Source organism: Hyaena hyaena, unplaced genomic scaffold (genome assembly GCF_003009895.1).
Source record: "Hyaena hyaena isolate Hyena2069 unplaced genomic scaffold, ASM300989v1 scaffold_733, whole genome shotgun sequence".
Taxonomy (NCBI): Eukaryota; Metazoa; Chordata; class Mammalia; order Carnivora; family Hyaenidae; genus Hyaena; species Hyaena hyaena.
The window spans coordinates 743,540-764,778 of NW_024081367.1; the positions used below are offsets into that span (position 1 = coordinate 743,540).

General features: G+C 56.7%; 1 protein-coding gene across 1 annotated transcript in view; it reads left to right on the forward strand.

Moving 5' to 3' along the window:
* Positions 1-21,239, forward strand: part of AJAP1 (adherens junctions associated protein 1) — a 62,156-nt gene that overhangs the window by 38,155 nt on the left and 2,762 nt on the right. Inside the window, exons 4-6 of the mRNA XM_039218113.1 lie at positions 11,666-11,753; positions 13,881-14,123; positions 15,782-15,913. Coding sequence (XP_039074044.1) covers positions 11,666-11,753; positions 13,881-14,123; positions 15,782-15,854 — 404 coding nt within the window. The 3' untranslated portion in view covers positions 15,855-15,913. The remainder of the gene's footprint in view (positions 1-11,665; positions 11,754-13,880; positions 14,124-15,781; positions 15,914-21,239) is intronic.

A 21,239-nucleotide genomic window follows, 5' to 3' on the forward strand; every position in this document is an offset into this window, starting at 1 on the left:
GCCCCCCGCTCCCTAGACTTCAGCGTGCACAGGGTGGGGACTGGGCTGCGGCTCAGTGTCTAGCCTGGTGCCTGCACATAGTAGGTCCTCAGCCATTGAATGGATGCATAGCACTTTTCCATCCAGCAGGGACCTCTTGGAGATGAGGTGTGTCACTCTTCCATCAAGTGACGTGGGGGGCTGTCGGGCCCTGCATGGGGGCAAGGGAGGATGGGCCGGCTGTCTGAGGTCCTTGCGGGCACAGCAGGGACACGCCCCCCCGCCTCACTCTTCCAGAAGGGCACAGTGACGTGCCACCATGGCAGCGCCACTCCCCAGGGACGGCTGGAGCACAGAGGCACCTCAGGAGTGACCCCGGCGGGCACGGGACCGGGGACGGCTTCCACCGGAAATCAGGTTCTCAGGGCCGAGTCCAACACTGTGCTTTCCCCTGCCCCAGACCCTGGAGAGGAGCCACGACGGTGCCCGCTCTGCCTCGGGTGGGGGCAGGGGCTCCCGTGTGTCGTCTTCAGCCTCCAGGGCAGATCAGGAGGCAGGGGGCTCGGAGCCTCGGAGCCCTGCTGGGGCAGGACACCAGTGAGCCCGCTCCAGGCTCCAGGCTCCAGGCACAGCTCTGGCCGTCCCACGGTTCTGTCCTTACCTGTGACGCCCCGACGGGTGAAGGGTCTTCTCGCCGGGTCCACAGGTCCGCCTCCAGCACGCGGCCGGCATCGGGCACCACTCCCCCCATGCTCGTGTCCGCCTGCAGATGGAAGAGGACTTGCGGGCTCCGCCCCTGTCGGCTGGGCCACCCTCAGCATGCCGAGATGCCACTGAAAATAAGGAGACCAGTGCACAAGCTATGGGAGTTGGCTCCCCTCCAGCCTGCCCTTCGGGCTTGGGTAGGGGGCACAGGGAATGTATCTTTAAGGAGATGCCCTAATAACAAGATTAGCAGAAGTAAGGCCTCCGGGACTGGCCCCCGGGTAGGGATCTGGCTTCCGTGCGCGTCCTGGGCTTTCCCGTGCTCACTAGGCGTCGCTCCGTCCCTTCATCTGGGATGCGTGTGCCGGGCGTCTGCTCCAGGCCAAGCACGGAGCCGGTTCGCCAGCGCCAGCGCGCCCACACCCGGAAGGCGGCCGAGCCTCTGCCCACGCTGCACATACAGTAACGTTCCCCCGGGGGAGCGCCACCGCCCTCCGCACGCCCACGACGCGCCGGCTCCCCATCTGGAGCGTGTCCTCTGCGGGGCGGGAGTTCCCAGGTCGCATGGCCAGGGTGCTCCGGGCGCGAGGGCAGCCAGGTTCTGTGCCGCGCTGTTGGCTTAGCCACTTGATCCCTGCACCACTGTGTGGGCTGAATATGGACTCCGTCCCCACGGAGGGTGCCGGTGCCGCTGGTGAGTAATCCAGCCACAGACTCCACAGCCAATGCGTGGGCCCCAGGGCCCCGGCCACCAGGCCCACGTATGAGAACTGTGGCTCCTGTCCCAACAGAATCCCCTCTGCTGGTCTAAAGTTGGCTGATGGGCACCACGGAGGCGTTCCTCCCCAGCCCCCAACCTCTCATTAGCACAGAGCAAGGCTGGCTTCCCCCTGCACACACCTTCCTGGCCTGCTGTCCTTTGTTGAGACAGCCCGGTGGGTGCTGTTGGGAGTTAAGTGAAAGAAGTGGGTCGTTTCCATGTTGGCTACTGAGCTCCAAGTGGAGTATCAGCAGCTGCTGTTTTTGAATGAGATGAGCAATAAATTCAGTGCATGCGTGTGTGCATGCCTGTGTGTGCGTGTGTGCGTGCCTGAGCACTGTGTGTGCACGTATGTACACGCGTGCGTCTGTGCCCAAGTGTGCATGCAAGTGCATCCTGGGAGGCAGTGGCAGACAAGGCGGGGGACAGGTGCGGACAGAGGCGGGTCGAAGAGGCCGCGACGCTCACGCTTTGAAAGCCTCCCTGAGGTTGAGCATCTCATCCTCTGTGAGGAGGGAGTCGGGTTTCCCTGGGGACTGGCCTTTCTGCTCAGAAGCGATGCTGCCTGTGAGGGAGCAGGTGTGCACCGGCCCCTGGGGCAGCGAGGGCCCGAGGCGGGAGGCGCATCTCTGGGGCCGAGATGCAGCATCCCGGTCCACACTGCGCAGCGGACGCGAGTCCGAGGGACCAAATGGACGGGCCTGGGCCTCCAGGCGTAGCCCCTTCTTGTAGCTGGTGAGTTCAGCCCAGAGCTGCGTTCCCAGCTGTGCCATCCTCCATGGGGGCTCCTGTGCTCACGGTCCCACAGTGGGAGAGGCCTCGAGGCAAGGGGTGGGTGGGGGTACAGAGGGCAAGCCCGTGTTCTCCCTGGCTTCCCACGCCCCTGTCCTCACCAGGCACACACAGCAGCGTCCACTGTGCAATTCTCGGGGGTCCTCTAGGGCAGGGGTCCCCAACCCTTTCCTAGAGGGACAGAGAGCAGATGTTTTAGGCTTTCGGGCTCCACGGCCAGACGCTGGCCCAGCAGCAAAAAGACCAGCCTCAGACATTGTGTCCAGGGACTTGATGAGGCCCCGTGCCAATAAAACTTTATTTACAAAAATCAGATGGTGGGCTCGATTCAGCCCTCAAGCCCCCGTTTTCTGACCTCTGCTTCAAGGCCTCTCTGCTTGTCACTCACTGGTGTCAGTGACCCCAGACAGCAGGAGAGACGCCACCCTCAGCCCCATTAGCCACGCAGGCCTGTGGGGATTCGTGTGGCTCACAGCAGGGAAGACGCCTGCCTCACTGAGGGCCTACTGTGCACCGGCCACACCCCCTGCATTAATTTCCCTGAGATCCTATTTGCTGATGAGGAACACGAGGCCAAGGACCTGTGTGACCCCCTGGGGCGCCAGGGCAAAGTCCACAGGGGTTGGGGGGGGGGTGCTCAGACCAACTGAAATTTATTCTCTCGAGATTCTGGAGGCCTGAAGCCAAAACTAAGATGCCAGCAGGGCCGTGTCTTCTCTGAAGTTTCTAGAAGAGGCTCCTATCTCTTCTCGTGGCTGCTGGCGGACCTGGGCTCATGACCACACCCCTCCAGCCTCTGCATCACTGTCACGTGGATTTTTTCCTTGTCTCTCTGTGCCCTCCTCAGGGTTTTATAAGGGCACCGGCCATTGCATTGACCGCCCACCCTAAATCCAGGATGATTTCCTTTCAAGTTCCTGAGGTAATTAATTAAATCTACCAAGACTCTATTTCCATATGAGGTTATATTTTGAGGTTGGACAAGTGGACATGAATTCGGGGTGGGAGCGACGCTGTCCACCCCACTCCAGAGGAGCAGGCTGCTTGTCCTGGGCCTTGACCCCCAGCCACCGGCCCCCGCTGTCTCCGGGCTGGCCGGCAGGTGGATCACGGCTTTGCAAGGCACAGAGAGGGCCTCCGTGGCTCTGGCTGCCCCCGAGGCTCTGGGCCTCCCCAGAGCATTTCCGCTCAGATGTAGTCGGTCCCCAGGGCTGTCATGACGACATGCCAGAGTGCATGGTGGGAACAGCAGAATTTTACTGCCTTAGACTCCGGGAGGCCCGAAGTTGAGAACAGGGCCGTGCTCCCTCTGAAGGTTCTGGGGAGAGTGCCCCAGCCTCTGCCCCGGCTTCTGGGGGTTCATGGGCTCTGACAGCGGGAGTCCAGTCTTGTCCCTGTGTGCGTATCTGTCTCCAAATCCTCCCTTTTTATAAGTCATACTAGGTGAGGGCCACTGACCCCAATGTGCCCTCATCTTAACTAAGTATGTCTGCAATGGCCCTGTTTCCAAATAAGGTCACGTTCTGAGGCACCGGCGGGTAGGGCTTCCACAGAGGAGTTTTGGGGAGACACAGCTCAATGCATAAAATGAGGGCAACACCACTGGAATCGAATGGGGCTTCCCACCCTCTCTGCCCACCACGTCCTACCTTTTCTGTGGACCCCGGTGTGTTTGTCTGAGTCTGGACCCAGATGCTGTGTGATCTTTTTGGCCCCCAGCTCCCTCTGTGTCCCCACGGTGCTCTGAAGTTCAGGAGAATCTTCACATCCAGAGAAAGTTCTCCTCGTCTGAGGAATTTGCGCCTCCATGTAGCTGACCTGTGGATGGGACAGCTTTAGTTGAGCCTGATGACAGGAGCCCAAACCCAATTTGCGGGGGGGGTCCCTAGCCAGTGGGGTATGCGTGCTGATGCCCAGGCTCTCCGTAGATCATAGCAGCATGGCCACTGGCCACCCCCCCACCCCCCCCCGTGGAGAAAGAACCAGCGTCCCCCAGCAGGCTCTGCTGGGCTTTGAGTCCCTGATCTGCTGGGTGGTAGCTGTGTGTGCACCAAAGGGTTAGCCTTGCTCAGAAGAAGGACTTGACCCCAGCTCCTGGGAGGTCACCGTAAACCTTCCAAATGTTCTGCCTGATAAGTATGTCTTGGTTTACCAGATAGCCGGTGCAAATAACATGATTTACGGGGAAAGGGGGGCCTGGGGCTCAGGGAGTCAGCTCCATCTCTGGTTGGGCAGGAGCTAAGACCAGCCATGCCTACATGACTGAGACACGCCAAAGGCCGGACACCCAGGCTCAGGATGGCATCCCGGGCTGGCAACACTCTGCGCGTGTGTCACACGTCGTTGCTGGTGGGATGTAGGGCTGCCCACGTTCCTCTGCTGGGAGAGGACGGCTGTGGGCTCCTGCCTGGTCTCTCCTAGACTCTGCCCCACGCCTCTTCTCAGTGCTGATCTTAATCTATGTTTTCACTGTAGTAAACCAAAACGGAGTGCAATTGCTTCATTCCGTTCTGAGTCCTTTGAGTGAATTTCTGAACCAGAGGTAGGCTTGGGGCCCTCCCAGATTACACTGTGCTGCTTTGACAAAGTCCCCTCACCTCCCTGTGGAAGTGGGGAGCATCCCTGCACCCACCCCATGGGGTCGTGGGGGGCTGTGCGTGAACTGATTCACTGAGAACAATGCCAGGCGCCCGCTGCCACTGAGAGAAGCGTGACAAGGTGGGTTCGCCCTCAGCAGTCGCTGGAGGTCAGTCCCGCACGCCCTGCCCCAGCCTCACCGTTGCCACTAAGAAGGAAGTGGCTGAGGGAGAACAGGGGACGTCGTGATGGACAAAGGGCTACATGTCACTTTTGTGGCTACACAGGGTGTGATCGGGACATTTCTGACCCACTCACCAGGGGTGGCCACAGCGATGGTGTCCCAGCAAGTCAGTTTGGATGGTGTGACCATCCAGGTTTCATATGGGGACACCTGTTTCCTGGTGTCATTCATGCATTTCTTTCTTGGGTGAGTAACCTCAGCACCGTGGACATTTTGGGCCAGATCATTCCTTCTTCTGGAACCGTTCTGTTTATTGTAGGATGTTTGCCAGAATCTTCGGGGCCAGTAGGACTGACCCCTCACCTCCATGTCACAACCAGAACTGTCTCCGGCCATGGCCAGATGTCCCTGCTGAGGACATGCTGACCTGAGTCCTTTGGGGCGATGCCTCAAGGACTTGCCTTCACCCTGTTCTCATGAGGGGTTAGCACAGCCGTTTTCAGAGCGGGACTCTGTTCTCTGTTGGGGGGTGGTCCTGCTCTCGGCAAGAGAGACTTTCAATAAGAGGCAGCTTTCTCTCCACGGAGTCCTGGCTGGAGGCCCCGCCCCCCCGTCATTGAGAACCACGTGGGCGTTCTGCGTCGCTCAGAAAACAGCACACCCCTTAGTGGGCAGCCTTGTTTGTGGAAGATGCATTTTCCCTCAGCAGCCTTCTTCCCCCGCCCTGTGAGGTGGCCAGGTGCCCCAGAATGAGCCCAAACCCGGAGCACCTGCTACTCAGGAAAGCAGGCCAGCCTCTCCCCTGTCCTGCAGGGGACGCTGCGAGCTTCCCCGTGTTCCCAGGGAATGTGTCAGAGATGTGCTGTGCAGCCTCTGTGGAAAGGAATGGTGCTTTTGCAGTGCAGTTGGCACTTTGGGAAACCCTGTCTCCTCTCACCTGCCAAGCCCCTGAAGACAGACGTCCTTGAATCCATTGGTCAACAGGGCTTTGTCCCCGCAGGGCAAGCACATGAGGTCCCTGCATCATAAAATGAGCTACTGTCAACACAGATGGGTCATCCCTCTGCCTCAGCAGATTCCAGGGCAGTCGTTCCTGCCTCCACCCGGGTGCAGCAGCCTGATGTGCCACACGCCCCCCTCCCTCAAGGGCTGGGCAAGAAGGCCCTCGATGGCTTTATTTTTGCCATGGACAGTGACCCGCGTGTGTTTCAGCTTCATTTGATCAAAAACTCATCCAGGCCCAGAGATGGATTACCAAGTCCACATCAATCTCCAGGGCCTGACTTTATTACAAAACACCACAAATATAACCATAAAAGCCCTATTGATTGATGCAGGGTTTGCTAATCCACCTGTCCCCATCCATTATTCCAGGTATAATTTTTCATTATCTGGATGGCGGCGGATTCCCAGCACATTAGTATACAGTGGCAATTACCGGGAGCAGAAAGAGCCCCTGAATTAGCAGGAACAATAACGCCTGTCAGGAAGGGGAAGCGAGAACCCCGCACAGCACGCCGTGCACTCTGGGACCATGTCTGAATTGCAAAGAATTTGAAGATGGATTCAATATTGACCTTGTAAATAGAGAGGAGAAAGTTTGTGTTTTCCTCCTTTTCCTGGGGGGCGGAGAGTGTACCTTCCCTTAAGGTGACGTCATTGTCCCTCCGATGGCAGCCTCCCTGACAGCTGACTGTAGACACTGTGCTAGGATTGCCTCGCCCGGGGTCAGTGGGGGTTGGGGGACAGATGTTCCTGCCTGCATTACGCGATGACCGCAAGGCACTTGACCAGAGGGGACATTGTTTAAGGTGTAAATATTTGCAGAAATGAGTGAGGAAGGAGAGAAGGGGGGGAGAGAGCCTCCTAAGAACCCTGTCATTTGTGTGGGGTGGGGAAAGCCAGTAGGAAAGGTCCCTCTTGATACACTAGTTCTGTGATCTGAAGGTTCTTGTCTTTTCACAAAATGTGGCTCCTTTTCAACCCCAATGCAGGAAATGGAGACATATGGCTAAAATAACTCTGCGGGTCCTTGGAGGGACTACACTGGTACCAATCTCCCTGAGTTTTGTTTCCAAACATCAAGAATCTGGTCTAATTGAGTTCTCAAAGGAACTGTCACGCAGCATGAGCTGTTCTCAAGCCAACCTCACGTGGGCAAAACCAGCAGTGCAAAACTGCCCACTGCTGACTCCGACGGCCCGGCCTGCTAACACGGAGGCTGTGGCTGGCTTTGAAATCACCTTGGCAGTGGCCAGTGAAAGTCTCAGAACTCGGCAAACCTTTGATAATGGAGGGGGAAGGTTCTAGTCTTTAAAACCAAAGGATCGCCGTTAGAGTTCTAGCTGTCAGCAATCATTCAAAATAGATCTATATTCGCATTAATGTATAAAACAAGCCACCCTCAGCTATTCACCCAAGTTAGAGGCCAGCAAGCTATAGGCTGTGAGCCAAATCTGGCCGCTGTCTGTGTTTGTAAATAAAGTTTTATTGACACACAGCCACACCTATTTGTTGGCGCATTGTCCGTGGCTGCTCTTGCCCCGTGATGGCAAGGTTGGGAATTTGCAACAGGGATCATACTTCCTGCACAACCTAAAATATTTGCTCTCTGGCCTTTTATGGTCAGACTGAAGGGATTTACACAGATGAAGGAAGGACTCGTGGCATTTGGACTACATAACAGGGCAGATGATTGAAATGGAACCAGCTCTCACATGTTGTTCTGTTTTCTTCTTGGTAGCCGACCTCCCAAAGAAAGGAAATGAGGAGAGGCACCCTTATGGGTTTTCTGTCTTCCCACCTGCTTCTTACAGGGGTCATTCTTGCCACACGCGAAAGGCCTGATTCTTGTTCAACCATCATGAGCATGGGGTCTGTGGGATCTTCCTGTAGCCACTGATCTTTCATACATGAGCCCAGGGTCCCATTAAAGCCCGTGGGCCAGGCGTTGAAGCATGAGGCTGTGCGCCTTGAGAGTAAATTAAGTATGTGAGGAGTAGTCAGGTGTTTGCCTCCAGCCAATTTTAAGACCGGAATGTGGCTACAGATGGGTTAGTTCAGCGTTAGACATTTGATTTTCTCTGAGGCTCCAGAGCAGAGAATTGCCTTCCACCCTGGCTGTGCCAAATGATAATGGGAAAGTCACTTTACTTCCCAGCATCAGGCTCCTCATTGGTCGGGCAGGTGAAAAAGTGCAGGAAATTGATAGGTTAAATCAATCATGTGTGAATACTTTGCAAAGTACCCAACATAGAGAAGTCTTTCCAGAAAGCATAGCCATTGTAGTATTGTGTTTTTACCCAGGTGATCTGCTTAGTTGTTAACCTGTGTCTCCTTTCTTCCAAATTTTAATTTGGTAAATTCCGCAGAGGAATTTCACACTGAAGGCAGAAGAAGGGCCTCCAGAACGGGGCAAACCTTGGGATCATATTTTTCTCCCTAGTCCCTCGGTTTGTATTTTCTACTTTTCAGTTGTGAATGTAGTAGGTCACATAGCTACAGTGGTAAGGGACTATGTTAGAGCGTGCATGCGGCTAGGGGTGGATATAAGGATGCTGCTGCCCCTTTCGTGAGGGGCTTTAGGGACTTATGAGGACTTCAAGCCAAGGGCTTATCTTCTGTTCTGAGAGTCATCAGTGAGGAAGAGAGTCCCTTGAGCCAACCGTTTCTCTCCCGGGCTTCAGTTTCTTACATCTATCGAATGAGGAGAATAAGTGCTTCCCATTCTAACCCACAGGGCGAATGGGAGGCAGTCAAACATCTAGGATGAAGCTGGTCATGTCCTCCCTTCCAAGGACTTTTGTCACTGCAGATATTCAACCCAACAGAATTCCCACAGTAGGAAGATGCGAGGTCCAAATCTGGCAGTGCCCTGTGCCTCCCCTGGCCCTGCAGATGTTGGGGAATGGACGGCACAGAGCTCTGCTCTTGCAAGGGGCTCTCCGTGCCTCCAGCTGGGCCTCACCTGGCAGTTCAACCAGCCCCTGATGCTCCTCTTGACTCATCCACTCAGTGTATCCTTTTACATCACTAGCCTCCATAAGTTGAATTCTTCTGACCTAGAAGATGGAAGCTTTATCCCAAGAAACAAAGAACAAAGCAAAGACTCAGTTCTTGCCATGGGGGTTGGGGTATAACCTGCCAACAAATGCCTGAGGAGCTTTTTGCATGGACCCAGAGCACTTCCCAAGGGATCTATCCATGGAGGGGGTGGTGAGGCTCAAGAACCTGCCTCCACGAATGTTCTTCTCCAGGAATGTAGATTAGAGAGGTGCTGGCCTCAGTCTTAGAAGAAAGGAGACCAAAACTGAGATTAAAGAAGGTCAGAGCAAAAACAGATTTATGAAGTCTGAGCTCAGAATCACATACTACTGCTCTTATTATGAGCTTTGAAGCCAACAGATCCTATGCGATCCAGGGAATTTGCACAAACTGGTCCACATAGTTTTCACTTCCATAACTGATGATAACAGTATCTACCTATGAGAGTTGTTAATCAGGAATAAATGGGATGATGCACATCTGACAATTGCTACGACTTGCTGAGCATGCCTGAGATAATCATGATCACTATCAGCACTATCATCATCATCACATCCACATACATCACCATCACCACCATCCTCATCATCACCATCACCACCATCACCACCATCCTCACCACCATCATCACCATCACCATCATTACTGTGACCATCATCACCACCACCATCACTGTCACCATCATCACCACCACCATCACTGTCACCAATATCACCACCACCGTCATCACCACCACCATCATTATAATCACCACCACCATCATCATCACCATCACCCTTCACCACCATCCCCATCAGCATCCTTTTCAACCCTTCCTCTGCCAACAAGGTCTCAGTTGGGTGCTGGGGAAGCTGCTGATCAGTGAGGGGTTACTGAAGCTGGTGGGCACGCTGCTGTCGGTGAGATGGGGTGGTTCCTGTGGCATAACTGTCAGTTCCATTGGAAAGCTGATTTGGCAGTTTTCAACGAGAAAGCAGACTGGCCCAGAGGCTTATAGCAGGTGCCACCGCTTGGGCATAGGTGTGTGTTAAGCCATCATCCAGAACCAGCAGTGAATGCTGCCACTTTAAAAAATGGGCACTAGAGCAGCTAAAGGTGGGCACCATGGCTGAGCTGGTCAGAGTTAACACTGCCTGGCATGTAGGAGGTGCTTAGCAAGTGGTTCTTGAATCAGCGGATGAAAGAATAAATTAAGGGAAGTCCATAACATTCACGCACCTTCTCCAGTTCTCCTGGCGGCGCTTACCCTGTGGGCTCGGGACAGGAATCCCTCACGACAAACAGAAATAGGATGATGGGCAGATAGGAAGAGAAAGCTTGTTTTCTGGTCATGCCAACTTTGAATCATTTATTAGCGATTCCCTCCACGAGGATCATATTCAGTAGAGAGGTAACATCTGTTTGCGAGACTGTGTCCTTGTGAGACCGCCAGAAAAATCTTACACCCTGAAATCCTCCACACTGGGACACACACGTGTGTTGTTCTCACCCACCCCTGGCCCCCGGGACCTCTGGCTTCCTCTGGGGTGGTAGGTGGGCCTCTGCAGATGGACGCCCGGAGTGGAGAGAGGCAGCTGCTTAAACACCCAGGTGCAAGAACACAACGGGGGGCAAGGCGCTGCCCTTTACGGCCCTGGGGGGTCAGGTAGGGGTCTTTCTGATTGCAGGAAGACAGGGCCTTTGCAGGTGGCTGTTATGGACCAGTGGAGTCTGCTGAGGATGCCCCCAGTGTCCGTGGTCTAGGAAGGTTGTGACAGATGTGCTGTCAGGAGGAACAGAGCCTCAGGTGGAGGACCGGAGGTGGGAGCCTTTCCTCCCGCCTCCTTCTGTGGTTGGTGGAAAATGATGCAGAGGTGGGGGGAGAGGGACAGTAGGAAGACAACCCTCGTCCTCTGCTGTCCCTGTGTGGGGTTAGCAGACAGCTCTCAGGAGGAGCTCAGGCTGCCCTGCTTCTGTCCCTGATTTGCTGTCTCTTCTCACCCCTGCACCCCTTTACACCTTACATACACACACAGCAGACGTGGGTCAAGGCCAGACTGTAGATCCTTTTTCTGGACCTTTGGGAAGCATCAGCCGTGGGGGCTGAGTCTTTTACTCCTGGAACCTCAACAGGCAGTGAGCATCTTGGAGAAGACTCTAGAAAGAGGAAGACATTCCCCAGTGATTCACGTACCCCTGCGTCCACCGGGGGGGGAGTCAGCCCATGTTCACTGTCCCCCACCTTCCCAACAAATCCTGGGCCGTCCTGGCTCCTCCTGCGTTAGGCCACACCTGCTAGCACTCAGAGGTGCCCAGAGTCAAGAACTCACGCGGGGGGAGGAGGCAAAAGAAAGGTGGCGGGTCCTGGAGGAAGGCCTCGGCCAGAGCTCACCTGGGCCAGGTGACGGGCTTGGCAGGCAGGTGCAAGAAAGGGCTCAGCTGACCGTGGCCCGGGTCACGGCCGGGGGACCGGGAGAGGCCGGCGCTGGGGCCTCGCTTCTTGGGCTTCAGGTGACAGCAGCGCTGGCCAGCGGGGCGCCTGGGGAAGGAGAGACCTGAGTTGGCAGGAACAGGCCCCTGCCCTTCCTGGGCTCCACTGTCTCACCCCCTGGTCTCACGGCCGCCCCCCACTTCCTCTCTTCCAGGTCTGGCTGTCCATCAGATCATCACCATCACCGTCTCCCTCATCATGGTCATAGCTGCTCTGATTACAACTCTTGTCTTAAAAAACTGGTAAGGATCCTCGGCCCCTCTGGCCTGGAAATGGGGGCCGCGGGGGTCCCCTGGGAAGTGTGTGCAGAGACTTGCCTAGTTTTCAAGCCCAGTCCTACCTCACACCCCAGGGAATTGGTTTTTCATTTGGGTCAGAGAACCGGGTGCAGCACCTGCTCCCCTCCGGCCCCAGTAGCTCCGCCGGCCACGGGCACCGCGCTCCCAGGTACCGCCCTTGGGGAGCGACCCCCTCACCGTGCCTTTCTCCGCAGAATACGGGCGAGCCCAGCCTCCATGACAGGTTCTCAGGCAGCAGGCGTCCCTGTCTGTCTGTATTTGAGTGCCTGCGATGTCACCCACCCGACACCGGTGGCCCGGGCGGACTGCGCCCACCCCCTCTACCCCCGGTTGTCCAGGCGCAGCCGCCTCGAATCTTCCTTTCTCTTGCAGCCTCTCCGGGTCTGCTGAACTAGGTTACTGCTTTGCTCCAGGCGGCCTGTGTTTGCCTATTTCCTCCTGGAAATTGGCCTACTTTGAGGTTGGCCTTGCTGGGTGTACGCACCTGCTACACCCCTGGGAAAACGGGGCACTGCCGGGCGACCCTGCTGCGCCCACACCTCCGAGGCCCCCGTGTGCCTGCAACTGCTCCTCAGCAAGTGTGTCTCCTTTCAGCATCAGAGCTCAAAGTCCCTTGCAGAGTAACACACCCAGATAAGCCCCTGCTGCCGGCCGGAGGGCAGAGGAAATCCTACCGGGCTCATGGGCGACAGCCGCCTCCGAGTGTCCAGACAACGGAAGTTCGAGAGAAAGCGGGTCTCCGGGGTCAGCAAAGGTGGGAGGGTGCGACTTGGCCCAAGCCCCCAAACAGACCTCGCAGCAAGCAGTGAGGCCTCCCGAAGGCCAGCAAACCCTTGACCCCGGGGCGTTTCCTGGGACCGGTGCCGAGGACCACACTCAGCTCTGCACAAGGCAGTCCTAGGCAGGACCCGGCCGGCCGGTGAGGGGACTCTGGAGCCCAGGAGCGCATGGGTGCGTGCAGGGCAAATCCCATCGACCCTCTTGACTGGCCCCCAAGGAGACAGACTGTCATCTGCCGTGTGATACACAGCCCAGCTCCCTCTTGGTTTCCCACATTGGGGTTTACATACAGCAAAGCCTCAGAGTCCTCTGGGGAGGTCGACCCAGCCAGTGGATGAGGGGGCTCCGTGACCTGAGGGGGCGGGTCCCCTGGCTCTTGCAATCTTCTCCCCACATTTGCTTACAGGCTGGGGCTTCTGCATCAGGAAGCAGGGCTCCCCTCATTGCAAAACCGAGACAGGGCATGACCATGACGCTCTCATGGACCCTCACCCCTCCTTCCACATCCGAAGGAAGGCACTTCCTTCCACATGGGCTGTGAGCACAGCAGGGCAGGGGAGACGGGGCACTTGGGCCCCGATGAGGTTCCCCGCACGGGGTTCCCTCCTAGCCGCCCTCCTCTGTGGGCATTCATCCTTCTTGTGACTTGCCAGAGTGACTGGGAGGGTCACCGATTGTCTTCGGGATCGGACCCCTCGGCTGACCAAGGAGGGATGCCCGTATCCATCCTTGGCGGTGCTGGGAAGGCCCTGTGGTTCAGCAGAGCAGGAAGGTGTCCACACGGAGTGCAGGACAGTCCTCTCCATAGACCTGGTGGCGGCGAAGGATGGACCATCCGCTTTCGTCTCCAGCTGGGAGCTTGGGCAGGGGCAGGGCTGAGAGCCAAGGCTCCCCATTCACTACTTCTCCCCAGAGGTAGTTACATCATCCCTTCCAGAACAAACCACTGCACCCATTCATGGGGAAACTGCGTCCACACCACTACCTGGCTGACACCCTTCAGCCAGACGCGGCCTCTGCTCTGGGAGAACCCAGCTAGGCCACTTACCTGTAATAGGCCCTGCAGTAATGGCCACATTTACAATTCAAATCTTATTAACGCAACAGCAACAAAAAAAGAGAGCTGATTGTTTGATTGTGGCTGATCTTTCTGAAGAGGCTGGGAATTACCATTTAATATTAAATGACGGATAATTAATGCCTGGAGAGGGAGGCGCCACCGCCACCAGTGAGGCGCCGGGCTTGCGCATCGGCCCGCTTCGCCCCCACGCCAACTTGGCTCTCTTCCAGCTGTGCCCAAAGCGGGAACACGCGCAGGACCAGCCACCAGCGGAAGATCAACCAGCAGGAGGAGAGCTGCCAGAACCTGACGGACTTCACCCCTGCCCGCGTGCCCAGCAGCCTGGACGTCTTCACGGCCTACAACGAGACGCTGCAGTGCTCCCACGAGTGCGTGCGGACAGCCGTGCCCATGTACGCCGACGAGGCGCTGCATCCGACGGGGGAGTTCAAGTCCACGTTTAACGGGAACCGGTAAGCTCTGGCCCAGGCCGGCCCCACCGCCTCTGCAGACTTTGGGCAGGAAGGCATCACCACGGGGGCTGTGGCCTGGGCGGCGCCGCTGTCACGTGGCTTTGGGGGGCGAGCAAATGTACGCAGCTGATCTAGCGAAATAAGAGGGGTGGGCTAGGCATAAAGAGGTGTATCACTACCTGGAGACAGAGCACAGCGGCAGCGAGAATCGCTTCCAGACCCTACACTTGAGAAGGGGCAGAAGGCCACCGTGGATAGCGTGTGGGGGCGGCCGGGGGGGGCACCCGGCTGGCTATGTAGACGTGCCCTCTGACATCAACCCCCCCCACCCAACCATCAGTGTCTCCAAGCCCCCATCCATAAAATGTCAGCAGCGCATCTAGCCAAAATCTCAAATACAGACCAGCCTCTGGGTGATTAAATGCTCTTTTGCATTCATCATGTGTAATCCTTCAAGGAATACATGACCCTAACACCATCCCGGGAAAATTGAAGAAACCCTCACGCCAGCTGCCAGGGATTTACCCCGCATTAGAGTAAAACATCAGTAAGATATTTTTTTAAGGGAGCATACACTTATGCATCACTTCGTAAATTTAAAAAAAAAATTCTCCAACCACTTAAAAGTCCTAGGAAGCAATGAGTAAGAAAGCAGGTGGGCCTCAGGGACCCCCTGTCCGCGCAGGAGAAGCCGCTAGCGGTTGATCCCAAAGGGCCCGAAGGTGTTCCTCCCAGAACTGCGGTCGTGGAGACTCGGGGTGGCGTCCTGTGGTGCCCGCAGTTAACGGGTCCTTGTCTCGCATCTCCGCGTGGGACTCCGCCATCTTCCCAGTGCCCCCTGAGCTGCCCCCTCCCCGCCGCAGGGAATGGAGAGCAGGGCCTCAGGCGTGCCCTGCCTGCTTCGCTTACACTGGGCGGCATTTGGAGGGCTCCTTGGTTACATCCCAGCCTGGCCGAGGGCCTCGTTCACAAAGAATCGGCCAAGGCATTTTCAAACCATTTCACTGAGTGAACACGTGTGTCAGTTTGGATACGAATCCCGGCCAACCAGAGCTTCCGTTTTGGGGAAGCAGGAGGGGGGCAGGTGAGGGGGGGGCGTTGCCTAGTGGTCATCGTTGTTCTCACTTGCCCCGCTCTGGCCTTACCCTGTGCACGTGTCCACGTGCAGCGTGGCTCAGAAGCATTGGGTGGAGAGAGTTCTTGCCTTCGGGCCTAAGGTAATGCTCTGCGGGGTCTCACTGGCCTTCGGAAATGACAGCTCAGGTCTCAAAGGTGACAAATTAGAGGAGAGCCATTTCCGGAGTCAGGCCCGCCCGCTCCATCCTGTGCAGTGAAGTGGGTGTTATCTCTGACCTCGGAGGCGGAGACCCCCAGCTTTGCGCGCTAGTCCCGCCAATTGAAACGCTAAACTCTGGAAAGCCACACGGAGCCCTCAGGCTGTGCATCCTCCAAGGCCTTCCAGGGCGGAAGTGAGTGTTAGCAGGCCACTGGGAGGGGGTCCCCGCTCTTGCCGAAGGCCGCGGCGGGGGGGGGGGGGGGGGGGGGGGGGGGGGGGTCCAAGCAGAGCGTTAAGTGTCCTGGGTTCTTTTGAGTCCAGAAGGCGGGGATCTGTCCCTTCTGCTCCAGCACGCGCAAGCCCGTTTTTCTGCTCGCTGCAGACCCTCTTCTTCTGATCGGCATCTCATTCCTGTGGCCTTTGTGTCTGAGAAATGGTTTGAAATCTCCTGCTGACTGGCCGAAGTCTTGTTTACCTCCTGGGGGCAGGGCAGACGCCATGTGTCTATTTTATGGTACGTACCTCTTTTTCCGGACATTAATTGATTTTCTCCCCTTTGCCTCACCTTCCCCACCGTCACCTCCACTGCGGGATAGTGGGCAGCCTTCTGGACATGGCAGGGGTGTGGCCACCCCGAACCTGAGCCGGAGGGCGGGGCTCGTGGTCTCTCTGCTGCACTTGTTAGAAGCGCCCGGGTGGAGGGAGGGACAGACACGCGGAGACGCCGACCAGCACAGGGGCTGCCGTCGGGGCCGTCACACCTGCAGGGACGGCCAGCGGGGAGACCCGGCCGCTTGCCAGGCAGACACCAGGGCGGCAGCCCCACAGGCAGGCATCACACCTGCATCGAATGTTTCTACATCAGGGGGGAGGACACAAAGCAGAATTAAAATACAATTTTGAAATATAAAAATAAGAGATAAGAAGGGAAGTGATAAAAGAAGGAAGCAAAGAGTTGAGACATCTACTAATTTGAAGCCAGGGACCGGCACCAAAACAGGATGAATTCTCCACGCTCTGCTGAAGAGGAACATTTGGTTTGCTTTCAGTGATATTAACTTTAATGCTAACGTTAAATTGCTTTCTTCTGCACCGAATCTCCCGAACGCCTGGGCTGCTGGGGAGAAAGAGCATCTCACCCCCGTGACCGCACACTCCGTACGCGCAGTCAGTAGATGCAACCCGCGGCTTGGGCTCTTTGGATTTGTTTTCCTTGTTGAGGCTGGGCTTTTCCCAGCCACAGATATTCTGACATCATTCCCCTTCTCTGAGCAGGGAACCCAGTTTCCAGGATGGGTTATCGGGATCTGAAAATATCGCTTCTTCCGCTCACCTCCTCACGCGGGGCTCGGGGTCAGAGCGGGAGGAAGGGCCGAGGCAGGAAGGTGTTTCCTCGGGACACACGTGTGACCCTTAGAGAACTCGGCTCGCGGCTTGTAGCCAGGGAGGCTCGAGGGGCCCGTGGCTTTCAGAAATAGAAGTGAACGGATCCGTCCTAATCCAGCCCTAATGAATCGAGTGTTTGCTCCAAATCAAATCTGCAGCCCTCACTTCCTGTCCTGGAGCCAAAATGACCTGCTTAGCGTGATGTTCAGCCAACGGGCAACCAGATGTAATTGGATTAGAAAAGAAAACAACCCCGCCCCCCCCAAACGGCCTTTGTTGAGACCGTGCTGGCAAGTTAGGGAAGACACACTCTGGTCCGCAACCGTTCAAGGGCCAGATGCGCCTACGTGGCCCGTCCAACAGAAGCCGGTGCCTCTGTCTGCCTCCGTGTGATTCATCTCATTAAGGCCAGGGACGCAGCACCCTTTGGAGGTCCAGCCAGGCTAGCGGCTTCTTAGGAGCGGAGTCCCCCCTGCCTGGTAAAACCTCTGCAGGATGGCCGCTCGTCTCCAGCATGCGTCTTTGGATTTTAAAAATGCGTCAGAGCATGAGGCATTGATCTGGTCCTGCATGCCAGGACCCCAGGTCCCCTTTAAGAACCTGGGGGTGAGTCTGCCCTACCCTCCAGGCAGCCCCTGCTGGTGGGTCAGTTTCCCTAAAGCGGACCCTCAGAGGGCACTCATGGAACACTCTTTGCATCTAGGGATTCATATTGTCCTCCCGGAAGTGCCAACCACAGAGGGAAACTGAGGCACAGGGAGGTTAAGTGACATGCCTGAGTTCAGGTCAGGTTGTAAGTGGTGAGGCCAGACCGAACCACGGCGGCCTGGCTCTGCCCACCATCTGAGAGCCTCAGTTGTGCCCCTCCTGCTATGAAGCCTCTGTCCCCCGGGCCACCCCCCGCCCGGCCTCAAGTGGGAAGAGAGTTGGTGATCAACGAAGGTGGGCTTTCCCACGAAATCAGCCTCCTGGGACATTCAGCCAGATTCTGCAGAGTGGGAGCCACCCAGGCAAGAGACCAGCCCCTGAGTGCCCAGAAGCCTGCGCCCGCAGCCTTCTCATCCACACTGAGCCCAAGCCATAGCCCTGACTTAAAAAATCAAAAAGTAGGAAAAAGTGCTTTTATTTACTCTTCTACTCCAGAAAGCCTTGCTGCCTCCTTAGCTCAGCTCTTCAAGCAACACGGGGCATCGAAGGACCCCCACAAGCTTGGTGAGCACCCCCCGTTCTGCCACTTCCCAGCGGGCCCCACCTGGACCACATTCCTCTCAGGGTGCCGGGACCCCACTTGCTAGCTCACCCAAGGATCTATTTCAGGACCATGGCGGGAGAGGATGCCTCTGCATCTGAAGAGCTGGACCCACTCACTGCGGATCCCAGGGGGCCGTGTGGGGAGGTGAGAAGAGCCATCAGGAAGGAGCTGCCCTGAGGCTAGCCACGCACCTGTGGTGCTCCGGCCACTTTCGTTTCCGGTAAACACCGACCTGCGGGGCTACGCAAACAGTCTTGTTAGCCTTTGATAAATGCTTAAAGATTCCGTCTCCACGTTCCGGACAGGCTGTTTATCACTCAGTGGGAGGAAAACATTTGGATTCTAAGTATCCCTGATTCTTGCAATTAATGCCCGGACACGAGCATTGAGCGGAGAATGGCCAGGAAGTTCGCTCAGATTTACTAGGGTACTTATTGTCCCTTAAATAAATAGCAATTAATACTAAAACATTTAATTAAGGTTTAAGAGCCAGCGGAGATATTTATCTCTTGCATAGCTGTTAAGCCTCTCCAAATGCATTTTTAATGATGATATAGCAGTTTGTAACCACACCATCTTGTCTGCTCACACTAACTCCTGTGCACATGTGGGACCCAAAAGCGGTTAAGTTCGTTTCCCTGCAGGCAGGTTGTTGGTGAGGCTTGGGCTCCTGGACGCAGGCACCCCCCCGATGTGGGCACATGTTTACTCTATTTCCCTGAGTCGGTCTCTGCAGTAGATTGCAACAAATTCTTGCTTCCGACCACCTCCACAGGGGCACCCTGTTGTTCTGGATGAGTCATGGTGAGGCTGACCTTCCCAAACACCCAGGAAGGGGACAGAGACACACGCCTGCCATTGGCTCGTGGGCTAATCTCCTGTTATTTTTCATGGAACAACTAAACTTCAGAAAACCTCATTAGTGTTCAGATGCTTTGCATTTGCCAAGGCCACTTTATTCCCAACGGAGCCTGAAAAGTAATAAAAGTTCTTGCATCGGACGTCAGTACAAAATAAATCATGTGCTATTATTATTATTTTCAAAAACGCACCGAAGAAACAATGAATAAAAACTGAGAAATGCACCAGAACCTTCCCGCTTCATTCTAGAAAAAAATACATCAACAGAACATCTAGCTTTTGTAATTCAGAGGAACGGGTTTTTCAAAGCCATGTGCGGACTCGTCTGCACACTGATGTCTCCAAGCTGAGCACCAGCAGCAGGCGAAGTCCGTGGGCAGGTACCCCTGTCTGGTCCTGCAGAAGTTGCCTACCAGCCGCTGGCTCCAGGGTGCTCCTGCCCTAGTCTGTTCTTTGTTTTGCAAACTGCAGACACTGCTCTTTAAACTAAACCTAGGACCCACCTTAACGCGTCAGCAGCGGGTCCAGGGGAGCCGAGGATCGCCTTCCAGGCAGCAGAGGGCACTAGTTTCTCCAAAGTCAGAATTTATCCCAGATCCCAATCACTCAGATCACTTTGCAACACACAGCTTCCCATTCTGGCCAAGAACCAGGTGCTGACGCCCTCACCCTGTTTCTCCCCAGCCAGGACGTGGAGGGTGGGGGGCTCTCCTCGGCCATCTTTCCTAACTGGCCTCTCTGGTCCCTCTCAGGGTTAGTGCCCAGGGGAGAGGTCCACGCACGGAGTCTTTGGAACAGAAAACCACAAGCCCTTCCCGAGAGCTGAGTGCAAGCAGCAGGAACGTAGGGCCGACTTGGAAAGTGGCTGCGGGTAGCCTCACACCCCTCCTTCTGGTCTGATGGGGTGAGGTGGCCCTTGCGGAGCCCCTTGCAGGGAACCCACCCTCTGCAGAAGCCAGCATTGCTCTTAAAGTGGCAGTTCGGGGCACAGGTTTGGAGCCATCTCCTTCCCTGCCCCCCCCCCCCCCAGCCTGTTTCATCCTGAGACTTTGGGGAGAAACAGACGCCCATAGATTTGGAAGAGGCTCTCTCCCCGGGCAGCACAGGCCCCTCTGTCAGTCCTGTGGTGCGGCTCTCGCCGTCATAACGCACCTGCAGGCGGCACGTGAAGGCCATTTCAGACTTTGGTCTCAGGGCGAGAGGACAAGGCTACATTCACACAGATGCCTCTTCCCTTATCTGCATCCGGTATGGCTTTGCCACTCTGCGCACAGGCCCAGAGGGGGACCCCACCAGCACCCCGTGACCGCACGGCTCATCCTGTACCTAAGAAGTCCTGCGACAGCACGCTCCAGTAGAAGTGAGATCGAGAACACGTGCGGGAAAGGAGAGGGTGTCCAGGAAGGCCTCCCCAGGGAGGTGGCCGTCCGCAGAAACCTGAGGATATGAAGTCCGAGATTTGCCGCTTGAGGCCGAGGCGCTGCCTGGAATGTGGAGACGCTGCAGGGCCTTGTCCGGTGGGAGAAGCTCCGAAGACTTTCAGTGGGGAAGTGACAGGAGACCATCCGTTTGGTAACCGCCCACGAGATGGCTGGCCTGAGGGAGGGGGTCAGGCGGCACCTGGCACCTGTCTGGCGAAGGTCAGAATAAGGGACCGCAAAGCCACCTTGCAGAAACGTCCCTTCTTAGGGAGCCGCCATCTGAGCTGTGCTTCAGGCCAGGAGCCCCTGCTGGTGAGGAGGGGGCACTGCCGGTCATCATGCTGGGACAGGGACAGCTGGGACAGGGGACGGCTGGGACAGGACAGCTGGGACAGGGGGCGGCTGGGACAGGACAGCTGGGACAGGGGACAGCTGGGACAGGGCAGCTGAGACAGGGGACAGCTGGGACAGGGGGCGGCTGGGACAGGACAGCTGGGACAGGACAGCTGGGACAGGGGGCGGCTGGGACAGGGCAGCTGAGACAGGGCAGCTGGGACGGGGATGGCTGGGACAGCTGGGACAGGGGACAGCTGGGACAGGACAGCTGAGACAGGACAGCTGGGACAGGGACAGCTGGGACGGGACAACTGGGACAGGGACAGCTGGGACAGGGGGCAGGGGACAGCTGGGACAGGGACAGCTGGGACAGGGGACAGCTGGGACAGGGCAGCTGGGACAGGGGGCAGGGGACAGCTGGGACAGGGACAGCTGGGACAGGGGACAGCTGAGACAGGACAGCTGGGACAGGGACAGCTGGGACGGGACAGCTGGGACAGGGACAGCTGGGACAGGGGGCAGGGGACAGCTGGGACAGGGACAGCTGGGACAGGGGAGAGCTGGGACAGGGCAGCTGGGACAGG